Here is a 16,210-nt window from a genome sequence, read left to right as displayed (position 1 = left end):
GCCTATTTCTTAAAAGCAGTCTGATCATTTGACACTGTAGCTGGTAGTGTTAACTTGGCTATGACAAAACCACTTTTATTACTGAATAAAAGTCATTGTTTTAACCATAACCAGCTAACTCCAGTGCCTAATTCTGTGTTAGCGAGTGAGTGAGTGTGTGAGTGAAAGACTCATGTGCCAATGTACTAAAAACACAATGCAGAACAAACATGTAGAAATGCTGGATTTTGCACTGGGAAATAAGAGTGCCTTTTTTCCCCTCATGACGTTAGATATATTAAAACAGGTTAACTTCGAAACCAAAATAAGTAAATTTCACTTTAAAAGAGGGCAAGTTGACAGGTCTGGATGGCGAATGTGTCTATATTCATTGGGGCAATAGCTGTTTCACCTGACAACCCCTAGTGGTAGTTTTGTCTTCTGACTTGAATCTCTCAAAGGTGAGGTTCAAGTGGTATTTGCGTTAGTTAATGGGCATGGGCAATTGGAAACATCTATTTAGTTGCAGGTTGTGTCTCAAGCCAGAAACAAACATGATCTGCCCATCTTTAATTTGTGATTTACAATCTTTCAAGCTTTTATTTTAACACAAATAATTAAATATAGAATTATTAAAAGACTGGGTTTAATAACTGACTTACTGCAGAACTGCAATTTATTTTACACAATTTCATAACTAGCAAAAGGGGTTGAGAAATCCAAAGCCTGTATCAAACATAAAGTAAAATGCATTAAACACCATTTTGTATGATTTGAATAGTTAGCTGAATGTTCTTACCTTCTGCAGGATCGAAGCTGGTGTATTCAGCACGGAATCCAAGATTACTGGTATAAAAGTCGGTGTGAAACTGAACTGTTAGGATATTAGAGACAGTGGGCACCACCAAGGGCTTGGAGTATTCACCACAATACCTATATAAAGAAACAGAAGCAGTCAGTGCAACCATAAACTACAATAAAAACTTGTTTTTCATAAATCTACCATATCATTACAAATAATTTAACCAATACAGATAGTACTACAAGTGATACCTCCAAATTAAAGGTGTTGCTATGGGAACCCGCTATGCCTGTCTTTTCGTCGGATATGTGGAACATTCTTTGTTACAGTCCTATTCAGGTCTCCTCCCTCACCTCTTTTCCGGTACATTGAAAACTGTATCGGTGCTGTTTCCTGCTCTCGTCCTGAAGTAGAAAATTTCATTCACTTTGCTTCCAATTTCCACACTTCCCTCACCTTCACATGGTCCATCTCTGACTCTTCCCTTCCCTTCCTTGACTTCTCTGACTCAATTTCTGGGGATAGGCTATCTACAAACATCCACTATAAGCCCACTAATGCCCACAGCTACCAGGACTACACTTCCTCCCACCCCGCTTCCTCTAAGGACTCCATTCCCTTCTCCCAGTTTCTCCATCTCCGTCGCATCTGTTCTGACGATGCCACCTTCCATACTAGTGCTTCTGCTATGTCTTCCTTTTTCCTCAACTGAGGATTCCCCTCTACTGTGGTTGATATGGCCCTTGACCGTGTCCGTTTCATTTCCCACATGTCTGCTCTCACCCCTTCCCCTCCCTCCCAGAGCCACAATAGAGTTCCCCTTGTCCCCACCTTTCATCCACCAGTTTCCACATTCAACGGATCATCCTCCGCCATTTCTGCCACCTCCAGCGTGATCCCGCCACCAAGCACATCTGCCCCTTCCCTCCCCTTTCAGCATTCCAAAGGGACCGTTCCCTCCACGACACCCTGGTCCACTCCTCAATCACCCCAACACACCCTCCCCTTCCCACGGCAGCTTCCCATGCAAGAACAGGAGATGCAACACCTGCCCTTTCACCTCCTCCCTTCCCACTGTCCAGGGCCCCAAACATTCCTTCCAGGTGAAACAGCAATTTACTTGTACTTCTTTCAATTTATTATACTGTATTCACTGCTCACGATGCGGTCTCCTCTATACTGGGGAGACCAAACGCAGATTGGCTGACTGCTTTGTGGAATGCCTCCATTCAGTCTGTAAGTGTGACCCTGAGCTTCCGGTCGCCTGTCACTTTAATTCTCCGCTCCACTCCCACACTGACCTCTCCGTCCTTGGCCTCCTCCACTGTTCCAAAGAAGCTCAACGTAAGCTCGAGGAACAGCACCTCATCGTTCGATTAGGCACTTTACAGCCTTCTGGACTCAACATCGAGTTCAACAATTTCAGACCATAACCTCTGCCCCCATTTTTTCAGATGGCAGCTGTTGATGATCCTGCCATTCCCAGTTACACCTCTTCTAGACCCATCTTTTGTTTCTTTACCTGTCCCGTTACCATCTCCTTTTGCTTTGTACAATCATACCTTTCGTCATTTAATCACTCCTGCCTTCCACCCTATCACAAACCTTCCCTTTTGTTCTTTCCTCCCCTCCCCCTTTCCCAGCCTCTATACTTGTTTAAAATCTATTACATCTTTAACTTTTTCCAGTTCTGATGAAAGGTCAGTGACCTGAAACGTTAACTCTGGGCTGGATTTTACCAACCTCGGCGGGTCTGTGGCGGGCGACGTCGGTGGCAGGACCCGGCCTCGCTGTCCAAAATGATTTTCCCCTGATTGGGCTTGTTAAGCCCCCCCAGTGCGTTTGCCAGCCAATTGAAGGAAGCAGGTCTGATGACGTCATTTGATGATGCGTCATCAGCCGATTTCCTTAAAGGGACCATGCGCAAATTTATTTTGACATTTCTGCTGTCAGTGTTGTACAGCATTGAGGTGCTGCAAACACTGACAAGAATGCACAGCGGTGCACGGCTGCACCCAGGCACTCCCATGACTCCCTCCATATGCAGGGAGGTTCTCTTCCCTTCCAATGGGCGTAAGAGACCTCCCCAGGAGACCAACGCAGCCTGGTTGCATATTGCACAGGAGGGCACAAGCAGGGATGTCGTCAGGAGGATCAGGCTGCAGTGGCACAAACCTTTCAATGATCTCAGTAGATCACGAAACGTTAGTACAAAGCCACATTCAACCTCATCCTGCTGTGCCACTCATCACATCCCTATCACTCTGCCTTCCCTACCCTACTCCTGCACATCCTTACTCACACCAACTTACCTTGCACCTCCACCCATCCCTCTCTATGTACATTATCACTTCCCCATCTCACGAGCCACCCCTCACACTCACCCTCATCCTAGTGCAATCATACCAACTAACAATACACAAGGGTAGGCACTTGAGTGTTTTATGTAATGTTCATGTAAAGTTTCTGTTAATGTGGTGTCAAACTTGGAAACCTTTATTTTGAAAACTTTGCGTTCTTGTACAGTTTTGTGTGCACCTTTGGAAGTGGCTTAGTGAGTTGCAGTAAGTGGTGAGACATAATGGTACCCCCCGCAATGGTGATGAGTGTGAAAGGAATGGCTTGGGCATTGTAGGGATGCTTTATGGTGTTGGTGTGGGGTGGTGCCAACCTGACGCATCATGTGGCAGCCAGGGTGTACAGCGTTAAGTGAAGTAAACCTGGCCATGGTGAGGCCATCCCTGGCCTCCCGAGCAGCAATGTGGTCGGGTGCTGATGCCCTGTGTCCTGTGCAGCATCAGATGATTGCGTAGAAGGCTGGTGTTGTTGTTGGTGCTGCTGGTGTGCCTGGTGCTGCTGGCATTGAGGCCGATCGTGATCAGATTCTGAGGACCAAGGTGAGACAGTATAAACTGTTCCCATTCTCATGTAATAGATGGCAGGTGAACTTGAGGTGATAGAAGCAATCTGTCACTGGTGAGAGAGGTTGTTCCAATGAGATAACACTGAATAGAGAGTTTGCTCCAAACACTTGCAACCTGCATAAAGCTCAATCTGTCTTCCAAATGTAGTAAGCAACAGCTTCTGAGCTAGGAAAGTGAACAGCTGTGAGATGGTAGCTTTTATAGCATATTTCCAGCTGTCAAGTAATGAGATGATTCCATGGCCATTCAATTCACGCCCTACTTACCTGATGTGATCCCCGAGCAGCGTGGACCCCGTGGGCGACCTGGTAAACTCTGAAGGTGAGCTGAAAATAGTTCTTAATCCTCTGTTAACAATGACCTGAATTGCCTCCCCCGCCGCCGCAGATCAGGTCTGCTCAGCACTGACAGACACGACATTTAGGAAAGGCGCTTGGTGGCTTGACAGCGGGGTCCCGACCCGCTGTCAAAATTTTTTTTTCCCCATCCGACCCACCACTGATCGCACCCGTTGACCTCCCGCAAAATTCCCCCCTCTGTTTCTCTCTCCACAGATGCTGTCTGACCTGCTGAGCATTTCCAGCATTTTCTGTTTTTACTTAAATATGCACACATGGGCAAGGATTAACGGGGCTCTTGAATGTATCTAAAATATCTGGGCTATAATTTACTTGGATCACAGGCTGCTCTCTGGTCAGTTTTGTTTTAAAGCCATCCCACAAAACCTTGCATCTCAGCTGCACCTGTGCAATGTTTGGTGGGTGGCTTTAGAGTTGCACAGGCATCATCCAATTTATTATTAGTGATTTATTAGTAACTATCTTATATTTATGGCCCCTAGTTCTGGTCTCCCCTTCAAGTGGAAACATCTTCTCTACGTCTACCCTATCCAACCCTTTCATAATTCTGCACTGTACTGCACTAGTACAATGTCCCTATGTGCTGATAAGTATCCCTTCTGTCTATTCTCAGATTCTGGAAAAGGCAGTGGTGTGTTGCAAAGCTCTGGAGAACACAATACTTTACCAGAGCACACAGCATTCCACTGACCCTTGCTGTAAGCACGAGCCCACAGAGGCACACGTAAAGGATTGTCAGGTGATGAGGGGTCGAAGCACAACTGGGTACGGCAGACCATGCTGGTTCTCAGGGGACAGAAGAGTATTGCATGTCAGGAAGTGCAGACTGGAGGCACAGCTTGGTTGAATGCCTCAATAAGCTGGTTACAGATGCACTGTACAGTGCTAAGACTGCTGCAGCACTTGCAGCATACGGAGGGTCACTTGAATCTGTACGTATGTGCTTCAAAGAATGGATGTTAGGTTGTCTTTAATGCAGTATGTTACACATGTAGGAGCAGATTACCTGGCATACATAGTGGCCACCATAGTTACACAGAATGTAGGGGTAGAATTTGTACATTGTCGTGCATATTTTTTGAGCACTGTGGGGTGGGGGGAGAATTAGTTTTGGGTCGAGATCCCATGCTTGATCTTCCCTGGAAGTACGCTGGCTGCTAAACTGGAAGTCGGCGACTTCTAGATGTGCAAGGCACCAGCCTGATACAGGTATTAGGTACCCTGCCTAAACAAATCAGGGTCTTAATGCTGATTGTAGGACCCTGACTCAAATTGGTTATCAAATGGGGAGAGCTTGTGTCACACATGCTCTGCCCAATTGTTCCAGGTCTTAAGCGGCCTAACCAATGGACCTGAAAGGGATCACTGGATGCCGCTCCAAAAAAAACAGTCCGCCCCACTTAAAATGTCCACGTTTAAAATGGGCAGTCACTAATATTGGCCAAAAAGCGCTAATCATTCGCCATTTGCAATAACGTCAATTTCAAAGTTGCCCGTTATAGCGTCTTAAGTGCTCCGTTTATTTCGGGAAGAAACAGTTGTGCTTACTCAGTAGTTCGCATCTCATTACACCGGGCTATATTTTGTTATATTTCTCTCTTGTTTTTATTGATGTTTCAGCTACAGGTATCTTTAGCACATGCTGCAGCATGAATTTACTATCTCTGGAAGTACACAATCTCATTTACTGTGCACTTGTTTGGGGCGCAAGCCAGCGTGCACGCTTTGGGTTATAGTCCTTTGTCAAAGATATCCATTGCATGGCTCAACTTATTAGTATACAAAACCTACTGTGCCACTGGGAAGTTTCCAAAAAATGTACGGCACTGCAACTGAAATGATTTTTAATTTTAATAAGGCTACCGCATTACAATGGCCATCACGTATAGCAGGCAAATCGTGTTCACACAAATGAGCCCGTTATAAGCAGTGGGGGCTGTACTTTCATTTCCATGGAGCCAGGAGGAGGAGGAACAGAAGCAGGAGTGCTCCTCCTAGCTCCACAAAAATCCTCCGGATGCCCCCCACCGCCCCCCAGGACCTACCTGCGGGCGGAGCCAAAAATGTTTTTTATTCGTTGATGGGATGTGGGCGTCACTGGCAAGGCCAGCATTTATTGCCCATCCTTAATTGCCCTTGAGGAGGTGGTGGTGAGCCACCTTCCTGAACTGCTGCAGTCCGTGTGGTGAGGGTACTCCCACAGTGCTGTTAGGGAGGTAGTTCCATGATTTTCACCCAGTGACGATGAAGGAATGCTGATATATTTCCCAATCAGGATGGTGTGCGACTTGGAGGGGAACTTGGAGGTGATGGTGTTCCTATGTGCCTGCTGCCCTTGTCCTTCTAGGTGGTAGAGGTCGCGGGCTTGGGAGGTGCTGTCGAAGAAACCTTGGTGAGTTGTTGCAGTGCATGTTGTAGATTTACTTGCTTTTTATCAGCCCAAGCCTGAATGTCGTCCAGGTCTTACTGCTTGCTGGCATGGACTGCTTCATTATCTGAGGAGTTGCGAATGGAACTAAACACTGTGCAATCATCTGCAAACATCCCCACTTCTGACCTTATGATGGAGGGATGGTCATTGATGAAGCAGTTGAAGATGTTTGGGCCTAGGACACTGCCCTGAGAAACTCCTACAGCGATGTCCTGGGGCTGAGATGATTGGCCTCCAACAACCACAATCGTCTTCCTTTGTGCTAGGTATCACTTCAGCCAGTGGAGAGTTTTCCCCCTGATTCCCATTGACTTCAATTTTACTAGGGCTCCTTAATACCTTCTTAAGGTCAAATGCTGCCTTGATGTCAAGGACAGTCACTCTCACCTTACCTCTGGAATTCAGCTCTTTTGTCCATGTTTGGAGTAAGGCTGTAATGAGGTCTCGAGCTGAGTGGTCCTGGCGGAACCCAAACTGAACCAAACTTCCTAAGGCATAGACGAGAGAGCTGAATCGGGATACCTGATTGGCATCCGCAACTCGCTGGCTTCATGCAAATAAAGCCCGAGACCAAGTTTCACTCAGGTCAACTTTGTTGCGTGCACGTTGGGATCGTGCCATTTCATGCCGGAAACCAGGATAAGTTGAATTTCTCCCCCGTAGAAAGGAAGCCCAAAATCTCAGAAGCAGAGTGTTTTGTGCTCACATTGTTCAGTTGTCAAGCAGAGGATATGCAGAAGCTCACAAATTTCATGGAGTGAACATAGTGAGAGGAAAATTGATAATGACATAGATGCTATGGATGCAGATAAACCAGGTAGGAAGCATACAAGATTAAATAACTCTAAAAAATTATACGAGATACCTTTAAATTGTTTTTATGTAAATGCAAGGAGTGTTAGAAACAAATTATTAGAACTGCAATCCTACGCTGTGTTGGAGAAATTAGACATGTATTTCTGAGATATGGCTAGATGGAAGTGTTGGGTCAGAAATTCACCTGAAGGGCTACAAGGGTTTCAGAAAGGATAGAGTTGGTCAAAGGGGAGGTGGGGTTGCTATTTTTATCAGTGAGAATCTAAAAGCTAGAGAAAGCCTTGATATTGCCTCATCAAGTACAGCTGAGGCTATCTGGATTCAAGTGGACCAAGCTCACGGGCAGGGATTAATTATCGGTAATTGCTATAGGCCCCCGGGTCAGACACCTGAACATAATGAGTTATTATGGAAACAGATTGCAAATGCTTTTAATATAAAATGCCACCTTTGTCTGATGGGTGATTTTAATTTTCCTGGCATTCAGTGGCACGATGGTTTACCCGCTGTTGTGGTGGAAAGTGCAGCTGAAAAATTTGTCGAAAATATACAAGACTGTTTCCTGACTCAACATGTTAATGAAGTAACTAGGGATAATCACATATTGGATCTAGTGTTTAGTAGTGAGCCTGACCTTGTATCAGGCCTCCATGTGGGGGAACATCTGGCCAACGGTGACCACAACATTATACGGTTCCAATTGGCTAGTAGAACTAAACGTACTGAGAACCTGCAACTCGTACCAGATTTCAGAAGAGCAAACTTCACCAAAATGGCAGATGATTTGGAACGAGTAAATTGGCAAAACCTCCTGGGTGGTGATGAGACCGATGTAGAATATAAATGGAAAGTTTTTAAGAACAAGATAAAAAACGTAGAAAACAAATATGTACCCAAAGTCAAAAGAAGGAAATGTGGTAAGAAAAAGCCAAGGTGGCTGACTGGTTATGTACAAAGACAAATAAGGTGTAAATAGAAATGTTTCTATAAATTAAAGACATTTAATACTCAACTGAACAGAGCTGAGTACAAGGAACAACTAAAGAAAACGAAAGCTGCTATTAGATCAGTGAAAAGGCTAATGGAAAAAAGGATCTTAGACAACTGTGGAAGTAATGGGAAAAGCTTTTTCAGTTATGTGGCGAGTCAGAGAACTATCAAAGACCGTATTGGGCCATTGAAGGGTGTTCAAGGACAGGTTCCAAAGGACTCACTGGGTATGGCGGAAGTATTAAATGGGTACTTTGCATGGTCTTCACCCTTGAAGATGATGCTCAACTATTAGAATTTAATAATGTTACTAACAAAACTAGTATTAACATAGATGAACATAATGGCCCAGAAATTCGGGCCTGCACTTACATTGCGCGCCGGCCGTTGAGCTGTGGGCCCCCGTGGAATTCCGATCCTGGGCCTGCTCCAACTGCCGGCGCGCAGTGCTTGCATATCCCAGGGGCGCAGTTAGTTTGATGCGTCCCCTGGGATCACGTGGGCCATGGGGAGCCAATCGGAGCAGGGAATGCTTCATTCATAAGTTTGACAGGAAGGGCTGTCAAACTTATAAATACTATAAACCCCAAAACATCACTAAATTTTCAAATAATTTTTTTTAAATCACATTTTTTAAATAAACTATAAATTACATGAAATAACTATTTTAAACAATAATTTAAATTTTTGAAAAGAATAATTTTATTTTCTAACGGGGCTAAAAATAAACTTACCTTTCTTTAAAGTATTTAAAAATAATAAACCTGTGGAAAAAATGTTTTAATTTTAATTAATTCACCACTTACCTTGTAAAAAGCAGGCCTTGCGACTGCTTTTTATATGTCTAACTTCTGGAGGCTTACCCTTCCGGGAAAACTTGCAAAAAAAATGTAAGTTCGATGCGCATGTGCAGCCTCTCCGGCGCACGCGTTCGGCCTCTGAACCCCTTCTTTCAGGGGAACGGAAGTGCCGGTTTCCCGCGCATGTGCAGTGCATGCAGGAAACCGGCACTTCCATTGGGCTTACGGGTGAGTACCCCGTGCGTACTCACCCGTGGAGACCCGAATTTCTGGGCCATTGTTTTAGAAAGAATTAAGAACTTGAAAATAGAGCAGCCGGGCCTGATGATATCCACCCGAGGATCCTCAGGGAGATGAGGCATGTGCTGTGCCAGTCCCTAGCCTGTATTTTTAATAGCTCACTGCACTCTGGAATGGTTCCTATAGACTGGAAAGAGGCTAATGTAGTCCCCATCTTTAAAAAAAGGTGACAAGACAGACCCAGTTAACTATAGGCCCATTAATTTAACATCAGTAATAGGTAAGATGCTTGAAGGAATCATTAGGGATGCAGTATATAAATTCTTGGATAGAGAGGGTCATATTAGGGACTCCCAACATGGCTTCATAAAAAGGAGGTCATGTCTTACAAATCTAAAAGTGTCAGCTGTGGCTCAGTGGGTAGCACTCTCTAGGTGGGAGGGGCTAGGAGTGAACCAGGTGTTACTGGTTGCCTGATTGCAGCAGGGAGTTGGAGTGAGTTGGTAAAAAGTTGGTGGTGGGTTTTGGGGTTTTTGTTTTCAGGTTTTAGGGCCTTTTTGGCCCACAAAAACAGCCAGATGGCTGCTGAGGGGTCCAGAGTGCCGGGCCCCTCAGAGGGCAGTGTTCCCAAGAGGAATTTAATTAGGGAAGAAACTGTGGTTGGAAGGGAAAGAAAAAGGCACAAAGATTTGGGCCGGGACCCCAGGAGGTTTGGAAAAGAAAACACGGTGGTGGTTCAGTGCGAGGATAAGGAGATACGAGCTTGGGATATTATCCAAGCGGTACATGAGGACTGTGGCGAGGGAAGCTGCTTTGCCTGCCGACCAAAGCCGAATGTTGGGTTTGAGGTGACGGTAAGTGGCCGAGAGGAGGTGGAAAGACTTTTACTCAGTCTGAAAGTGGGCGATAAGTTCTTGGAGGTATCTCTGCTATATTCGGAAGAGGTGGTGGTCTCATTCTTAAACTTGCCAGTTTATATTGAGGACGAAGTGCTAATCAAAAAGTTGGAGTCGTGGGACATTAAAATTTGCTCAGCAATAAAGAGGAGACACTATCCAGGAACACGGGTAGCAGATGGAACCTGTTACGTAAAGGTGTGGTTCCCAGAGGGGGTGAGGTCATTACCGTACAGCATGAAATTCGAGACAATGGAAGGAGTGCAGTACTTTTGAGTGCTGCATGATAACCAAGTGAAGGTTTGCTATTATTGTCTTGGACACGACCATCTTGTAAGAAACTGTCCAGACTTGTACTGTTATAATTGTCTGGCGAGTCTGGACATATTGCTCGGAGCTGCAAGGCGGTGAGCTGTGGGGTGTGTCACAAAGGCCCCACCCACTGTGAGTGTGAGGCAGAAGGAAGCTCTATGAGTGATGAGGAGATGGGAGAAGGAGCAGGAGATCTGAGTGGAACGGCCGGAGGAGCGGAGCAGTCGGAGGACACAGCTGGTAAATTGAAGGAGAAAAGAGCACAGGAAGAGGCAGAAAATTGCAGAGCAGAGAACAGGATGGAGATGGTGGAAAACACACCAAGTATAGTGGAAAAGAACAAAGACAGCAGCGGGCAGCAAGGGTCGAGTGCAGACTCGGGCCTTAATACGGTTCAGCTCTCCCTAAAGAATCTGGTGTCCGCGGGGGGAGAGGAGGCGGGAGCGGGGTGCGTGGTAAATGTAAGTACTCCAAAGAAAGACGGGGAGTCGGATATCTCAGTGAGCAGGAGGGGGCAAGACAAGGAGAGGGTGCAAGAGGCAGGAGCCTTAAAGGGGCAGCAGGACGGGATCGGCGAGACAAAGACGCCAAAAGGGAACAATATAGGTGCGCCATTGTCCCATAGAGAGAAGGATCAGGGAGCAAGGGTCAGAGGTGGAGATGAGGTCGAAGGGAGCGGCACTGTTGGAGAAACCGCGATAGCAGGAAGACTCTCTATGGGAGATGATGTATCTGACGGGGAGCAGGATTATGTATCTGACGGGGAGCAGGCACAGAGGGTTGCAGAAGAGCTTGAGAGTGAGGAATTAGAGGGGGACAGGGACATGGAAGTGGGGGGTGGGGTAACATCATGTGGAAAGGGAAAGGTTAGTGAGGGGCAGAAGGAGGGAGAAAGGGCAGCTCCTGGGCCCAAACTTAATGCAAGGAAGAGGCTGAAACAGCAGGGAAGGTTCAAACGGGAGGTGAAAAAGAGTCAGAGGCTGCAGGAAAAAGCAACAGCTGGCCGAAAAGTTGAGCAGGAGCATGTGAGGGGGGAAGGGCCAGAGATTAAATGATGGGGAGATTATCAGGCATACTTCCCTTCTTTGGAGCCATGATTACATTGGTCTCGATGAATGTGAACGGACTGAGGGGTGAGAAGAAATTGCAGCCGTTGTTGCAGGGTTTTAAAGGTACGGACTTGTTGTGTCTGCAAGAAACCTTTTGGGATGAGGATATCCTAGAAAGAGTTCAGAAGGTTTGGAAGGGAGGGGTGTTTGCAAGTTGTGCAAACAATAACCGTAGAGGGGTGGCTGTTTTGGTGAGTCCGTCCATTAAAGAGAACGTTGCCTTGGTGGACAAGGACACTGAGGGGAGATTTTTACGGCTAAGGGTAAAAATGGAGGGATTTAATTGCGATCTCTTTAATATCTATGCACCGAACGACCATTGCAAGCGTCGCGAGTTTTTTCGGGGGTTATTCACTGAAGCGGCAGAGGTGGAAAATCCTTGTATAGTGGGGGATTTTAATGTATTTTTATCTCGGATGGACATTTCAGCCCAGATGACCTTTAAGGATGATAACTCCAGAGGGATGATTGTAAAAATGATGGCAAATTTAAATTTGAGAGACTTATGGAGGGACTGGAACCCCATAAAAAGGGAGTTCTCCAGATCAGGTTGGGTGGGTGATGTTTTAAAACAGAGCCGAATAGATTTTGTGTTAATGCGGGGAGGGTTAAGTTCTGAGGTGATGGAGATTTATTATAAAAAAGTATTTTTTAGTGATCACTCGGCTTTGGTTCTTAGAATTAGGAACAGCAGAGTTAAGATCGGTTCAGGGGTGTGGATTTTAAACAATCAATACCTGAAAGAAATTGCTTATAAAGAAGGGATTATAAATATAAAATAAAAAATGCTCGGAAGGAACCTTTGTTCTTGAAAGAAAGAAGAGTTTGGTGGGACAATTTCAAATATGAGGTAAAAGTTTTTTCGGTACGTTATGGGAAAAAGCGGGCGGCAGCTAACCGGCGTCGAGAAGAGAATATAAACAAAAGGTTTACGGATGTCTGTAAAGCAGTTGATGGAGGGGATAAGGGAGCGGAGACTAAGTTCCGGGTGCTAAAGGAAGAGTGGGAATTATTGCAAGCTGAAAAATGCAAGGGGGCCATTCTCCGTGCAAAGGCTAGAGATGCATTGGAGGGCGAAAGATGCACTAGATATTTTCTAGAGCAAGAGAAGTTGCAACAGAGATTATTGTTAATTGAAGAGTTGAAGGTTGGGGAGAAGATCATTCATGAAAGTGGGGAGATTTTAGAGGCGGCTAGCAGCTTTTATCAAGAGTTATATACAAAAGAAGACATTTCCAATTTGGCAATGGAGAAGGTTACGGCTTTTATTGAAGAGGGTTTAAAGGAGGATGAGAGAAGCATGTGTGACAAAGAAGTAGGATTAGTGGAAATAAAAGTAGCAATAAGTGGAATGAAGGGGGGGGGGGAAAGCCCAGGGTCCGATGGACTAAGTGCAGAATTTTATAAAGAATTTTTCGAGATTTTAAGTCCATTAGAAGCTTTTAAGGAAATTAAAATTGAGGGAAGCCTGGCCCCATCTATGAGGAGAGGTATCATAAGCTTAGCATATATAAAAATAAAGGGGATAGACGGGATCTGAAGAATTGGAGGTCCATCACATTATTAAATGTGGATTATAAGATCTTGGCGAGGGTTATGGCAAATCGTTTGAAGGAGGTGTTACCGCAGATAGTTTTGCCCTCTCAGTCCTATGGAGTCATAGGCCGGGACATCGCAGACTTTGTGGTCTCAATCCGAGATGCGATAGAGCTTGTGGAAGAGAGTGGGAGGGAGGCTTATGTATTAAAGATAGATCAAGAGAAAGCCTTTGATAGGGTCTCTCATGAGTTTTTATTGAAGGTTTTGGAAGCATTTGGTTTCAAGGAAAATTTCATTCAATGGATAAGGGTTTTTTATTCAAACATATTTAGCTGTGTTAAATGTAATGGGTTTTTATCTAAGTATTTTCCGATACAGAGATCAGTGAGACAGAGTTGTCCCCTGTCCCCATTGTTGTACACATTGGTAGCAGAACCATTAGGTTACATGATGCGAAAGAAACAAGGTGTAGTTGGGATTGTGGTCCCCAGTTCTGGGCTGGTGTCGGTTATACACCAATATGCAGATGACACAACCTTAACATTGAGAAATGGGGAGTCAGTGAGGAAAGCTATGGATGTAGTGGAGGAATATTGTAGAGCTTCAGGAGCCAGAGTGAATTATAGTAAGTCCCAATGCCTAGTTGCAGGGAGGGGTAAGGGGGAATGGTTGGGGGAATGTCCCTTTAAGGTGGTGGAGGTTTTGGAAGTTCTGGGGGTGCATATGGAGTGCAAGAAAAACAGGGATGAAGTGGATCGATTAAATTGGGAACCGAAGGTTATGAAAATTAAAAAGATTTTGGGAAGATGGGAAAGAAGGTGGTTGAAAGTGCAAGGAAGAGCGACAGTGGTGTCTGCTCTCCTGCTATCCAAGCTATGGTACTTATTGATGGTGGAGGATATTCCTGAGTGGGCGGAAAAGTCCATCCGAGAGGTTTGTGTGAGGTTTTTATGGGAAGGAACACCAGCCTTGGTGGCTTACAATACCATCATTGGACGGAGAAATCAGGGAGGACTCAATTTCCCAGATATTGATTTGAAGAAAAAATCCTTTAGCATCAAATGGGTGAAGAGATTTCTTCAGAAGTCAAATACAAGTTTTTGGAAGAGTTGTTTTGAGCATTTTTCAAAACCAAGTGGGATAGGAGGGCAGGGGATATTGTATATAGAATACAATAATATGTTTTTGAAATTGATTGAACTTCTCCCTAGGTTTTATAAGGGGGTTGTAGAGTCTTGGGCCCAATTTTTAAAAAGTGTGCAGTTTATGCCCAAGGGGGCTGAGGAATTTTTAGAACAGCCCTTATTTTTGAACAGGTGGGTCAACATCGAAGGAGAGGTTTTATTTAATCAAGCTTTTATAAAAGCTGGGATTATATCTGTGAAAGATGTATTATACGAGATAATTCCAGGTTGGTTGCCGGAAGCAATAGTGAGGGACATGATGTGGGAGGAGGATCAGGAGTTAGAGGAAAAAGCAATAGGAATCATGTATGAGAAGATTGTGAGGACAATGCCACAGGATTGGATGGAAGAAATAAATGTGGAAATCTCCAAAGGAAGTAAAATGCGTCCTGCTTTTCCAAGCTTTGTACTGGAGAAAGGGGGAGAGTTGGTCCAATTTGACAACTGTAATACTCGAGATTTCTATGAGGTATTTAGAGAATGGAGATTCAAGACACCTGCTGGTCAGGAGTTTTGGCAGAGTATATACCAACAGCTGGACTTCAACAGGATTTGGAAGGGAGTGTGGACGAATGTTAAATGTCCAGAATGGATTGAACTGGATTTCAAATTGGCTCATAACCGGATTTTTACCATGACAGTCTTGTGCAAGATTGGACGAGTGGAGGTGGCAGCTTGCCCAGTGTGTGGGACACGGGATGAGACTCTGTCCCATTTACTGGTGTTATGTCCGCAGTTAAATGACTATAAGTACTATGTTCGACAGTTGTGTGAAGCTTTTTTGCTGGGTGGGGACCGAAGAGCGAGAATGGGAATCCCGTGGGATTCAATTTTGAGATGGGGGATTGCAGGAGAGTCTGCTCGAGTCTAGCGGAGCGGCAATTAATTTAATGTTCAGTTTGGCTAGATTCGTGATTGTGCAAAGAAGGAATGCTCGGTTTTTTAAGGGGAGGAGAACCAATCTAAAAGAGTATTTTAAATATTAGCTAAAAGATCATTATAAGGCTCTGTGGATGTTTTATTCAGAAAGGAATTTAAGGATAGTATTTTACAACCAATTTTTAAAGTACAATCGATTAATATGTGTTACAGGAGACAAATTAAACTTTAGGCTTTGATGTTAAAATGTGGTGGCGGAATGGCTGTGCAGAGCGGCGGAATTGATTTGTATCATACAATGAAATGATCACGATGTTGTAAATGTTCTTAAGGTTCAATAAAGTATATTAATTTTAAAAAAAGTGGGTAGCACACTCGCCTCTGAGTCAGAAGGTCATGGGTTCAAGTCCCACTCCAGGGACTTGAGCACATAAATCTAGGCTGACGCTCCAGTGCAGTGCTGAGGGAGTGCTGCACTGTCGGAGGTGCTGTCTTTCAGATGAGATATTAAACCGAGGTCCTGTCTGTCCTCTCAGGTGGACATAAAAGATCCCATGGCACTATTTCGAAGAAGAGCAGGGGAGTTATCCCTGGTGTCCTGGCCAATATTTATCCCTCAATCAACATAACAAAAACAGATTATCTGGTCATTATCACATTGCTGCTTGTGGGAGCTTGCTGTGTGCAAATTGGCTGCCTCATTTCCCACATTATAATAGTGAATGTACTTCATTGGTTGTAAAGTGCTTTAAGACACCTGGTGGTCATGAAAGGTGCTATATAAATGCAAGTCTTTCTTTTCTTTAATTGTATTTTTTGAAGAAGTTACAAAGTTGGTGGTTGAGGGAAGTCCAGTCGACATTGTCTACTTAGACTTCCAAAAAGCTTTTGATAAGGTACCACATAAGAGGCTTCTCTATAAGATCGAAGCCTCTGGTATTAGTGGTAAT

The 16,210-nt window shown here is 44.7% G+C and overlaps 1 protein-coding gene across 1 annotated transcript in view; it reads right to left on the bottom strand.

The window, feature by feature from the left end:
* LOC147107670 (suppressor of tumorigenicity 14 protein homolog) overlaps nt 1-16,210 on the bottom strand; it is a 157,896-nt gene that overhangs the window by 55,769 nt on the left and 85,917 nt on the right. Inside the window, exon 11 of the mRNA XM_086006894.1 lies at nt 779-912. Within this exon, the coding sequence (XP_085863020.1) occupies nt 779-912 (134 nt within the window). The remainder of the gene's footprint in view (nt 1-778; nt 913-16,210) is intronic.

Source organism: Somniosus microcephalus, chromosome 14, assembly GCF_052327205.1.
Source record: "Somniosus microcephalus isolate GS21.2 chromosome 14, FLI_Smic_1.0, whole genome shotgun sequence".
Taxonomy (NCBI): Eukaryota; Metazoa; Chordata; class Chondrichthyes; order Squaliformes; family Somniosidae; genus Somniosus; species Somniosus microcephalus.
Note: the sequence above shows the minus strand (reverse complement) of the source record. Positions and strands in the feature narration are given on the sequence as shown.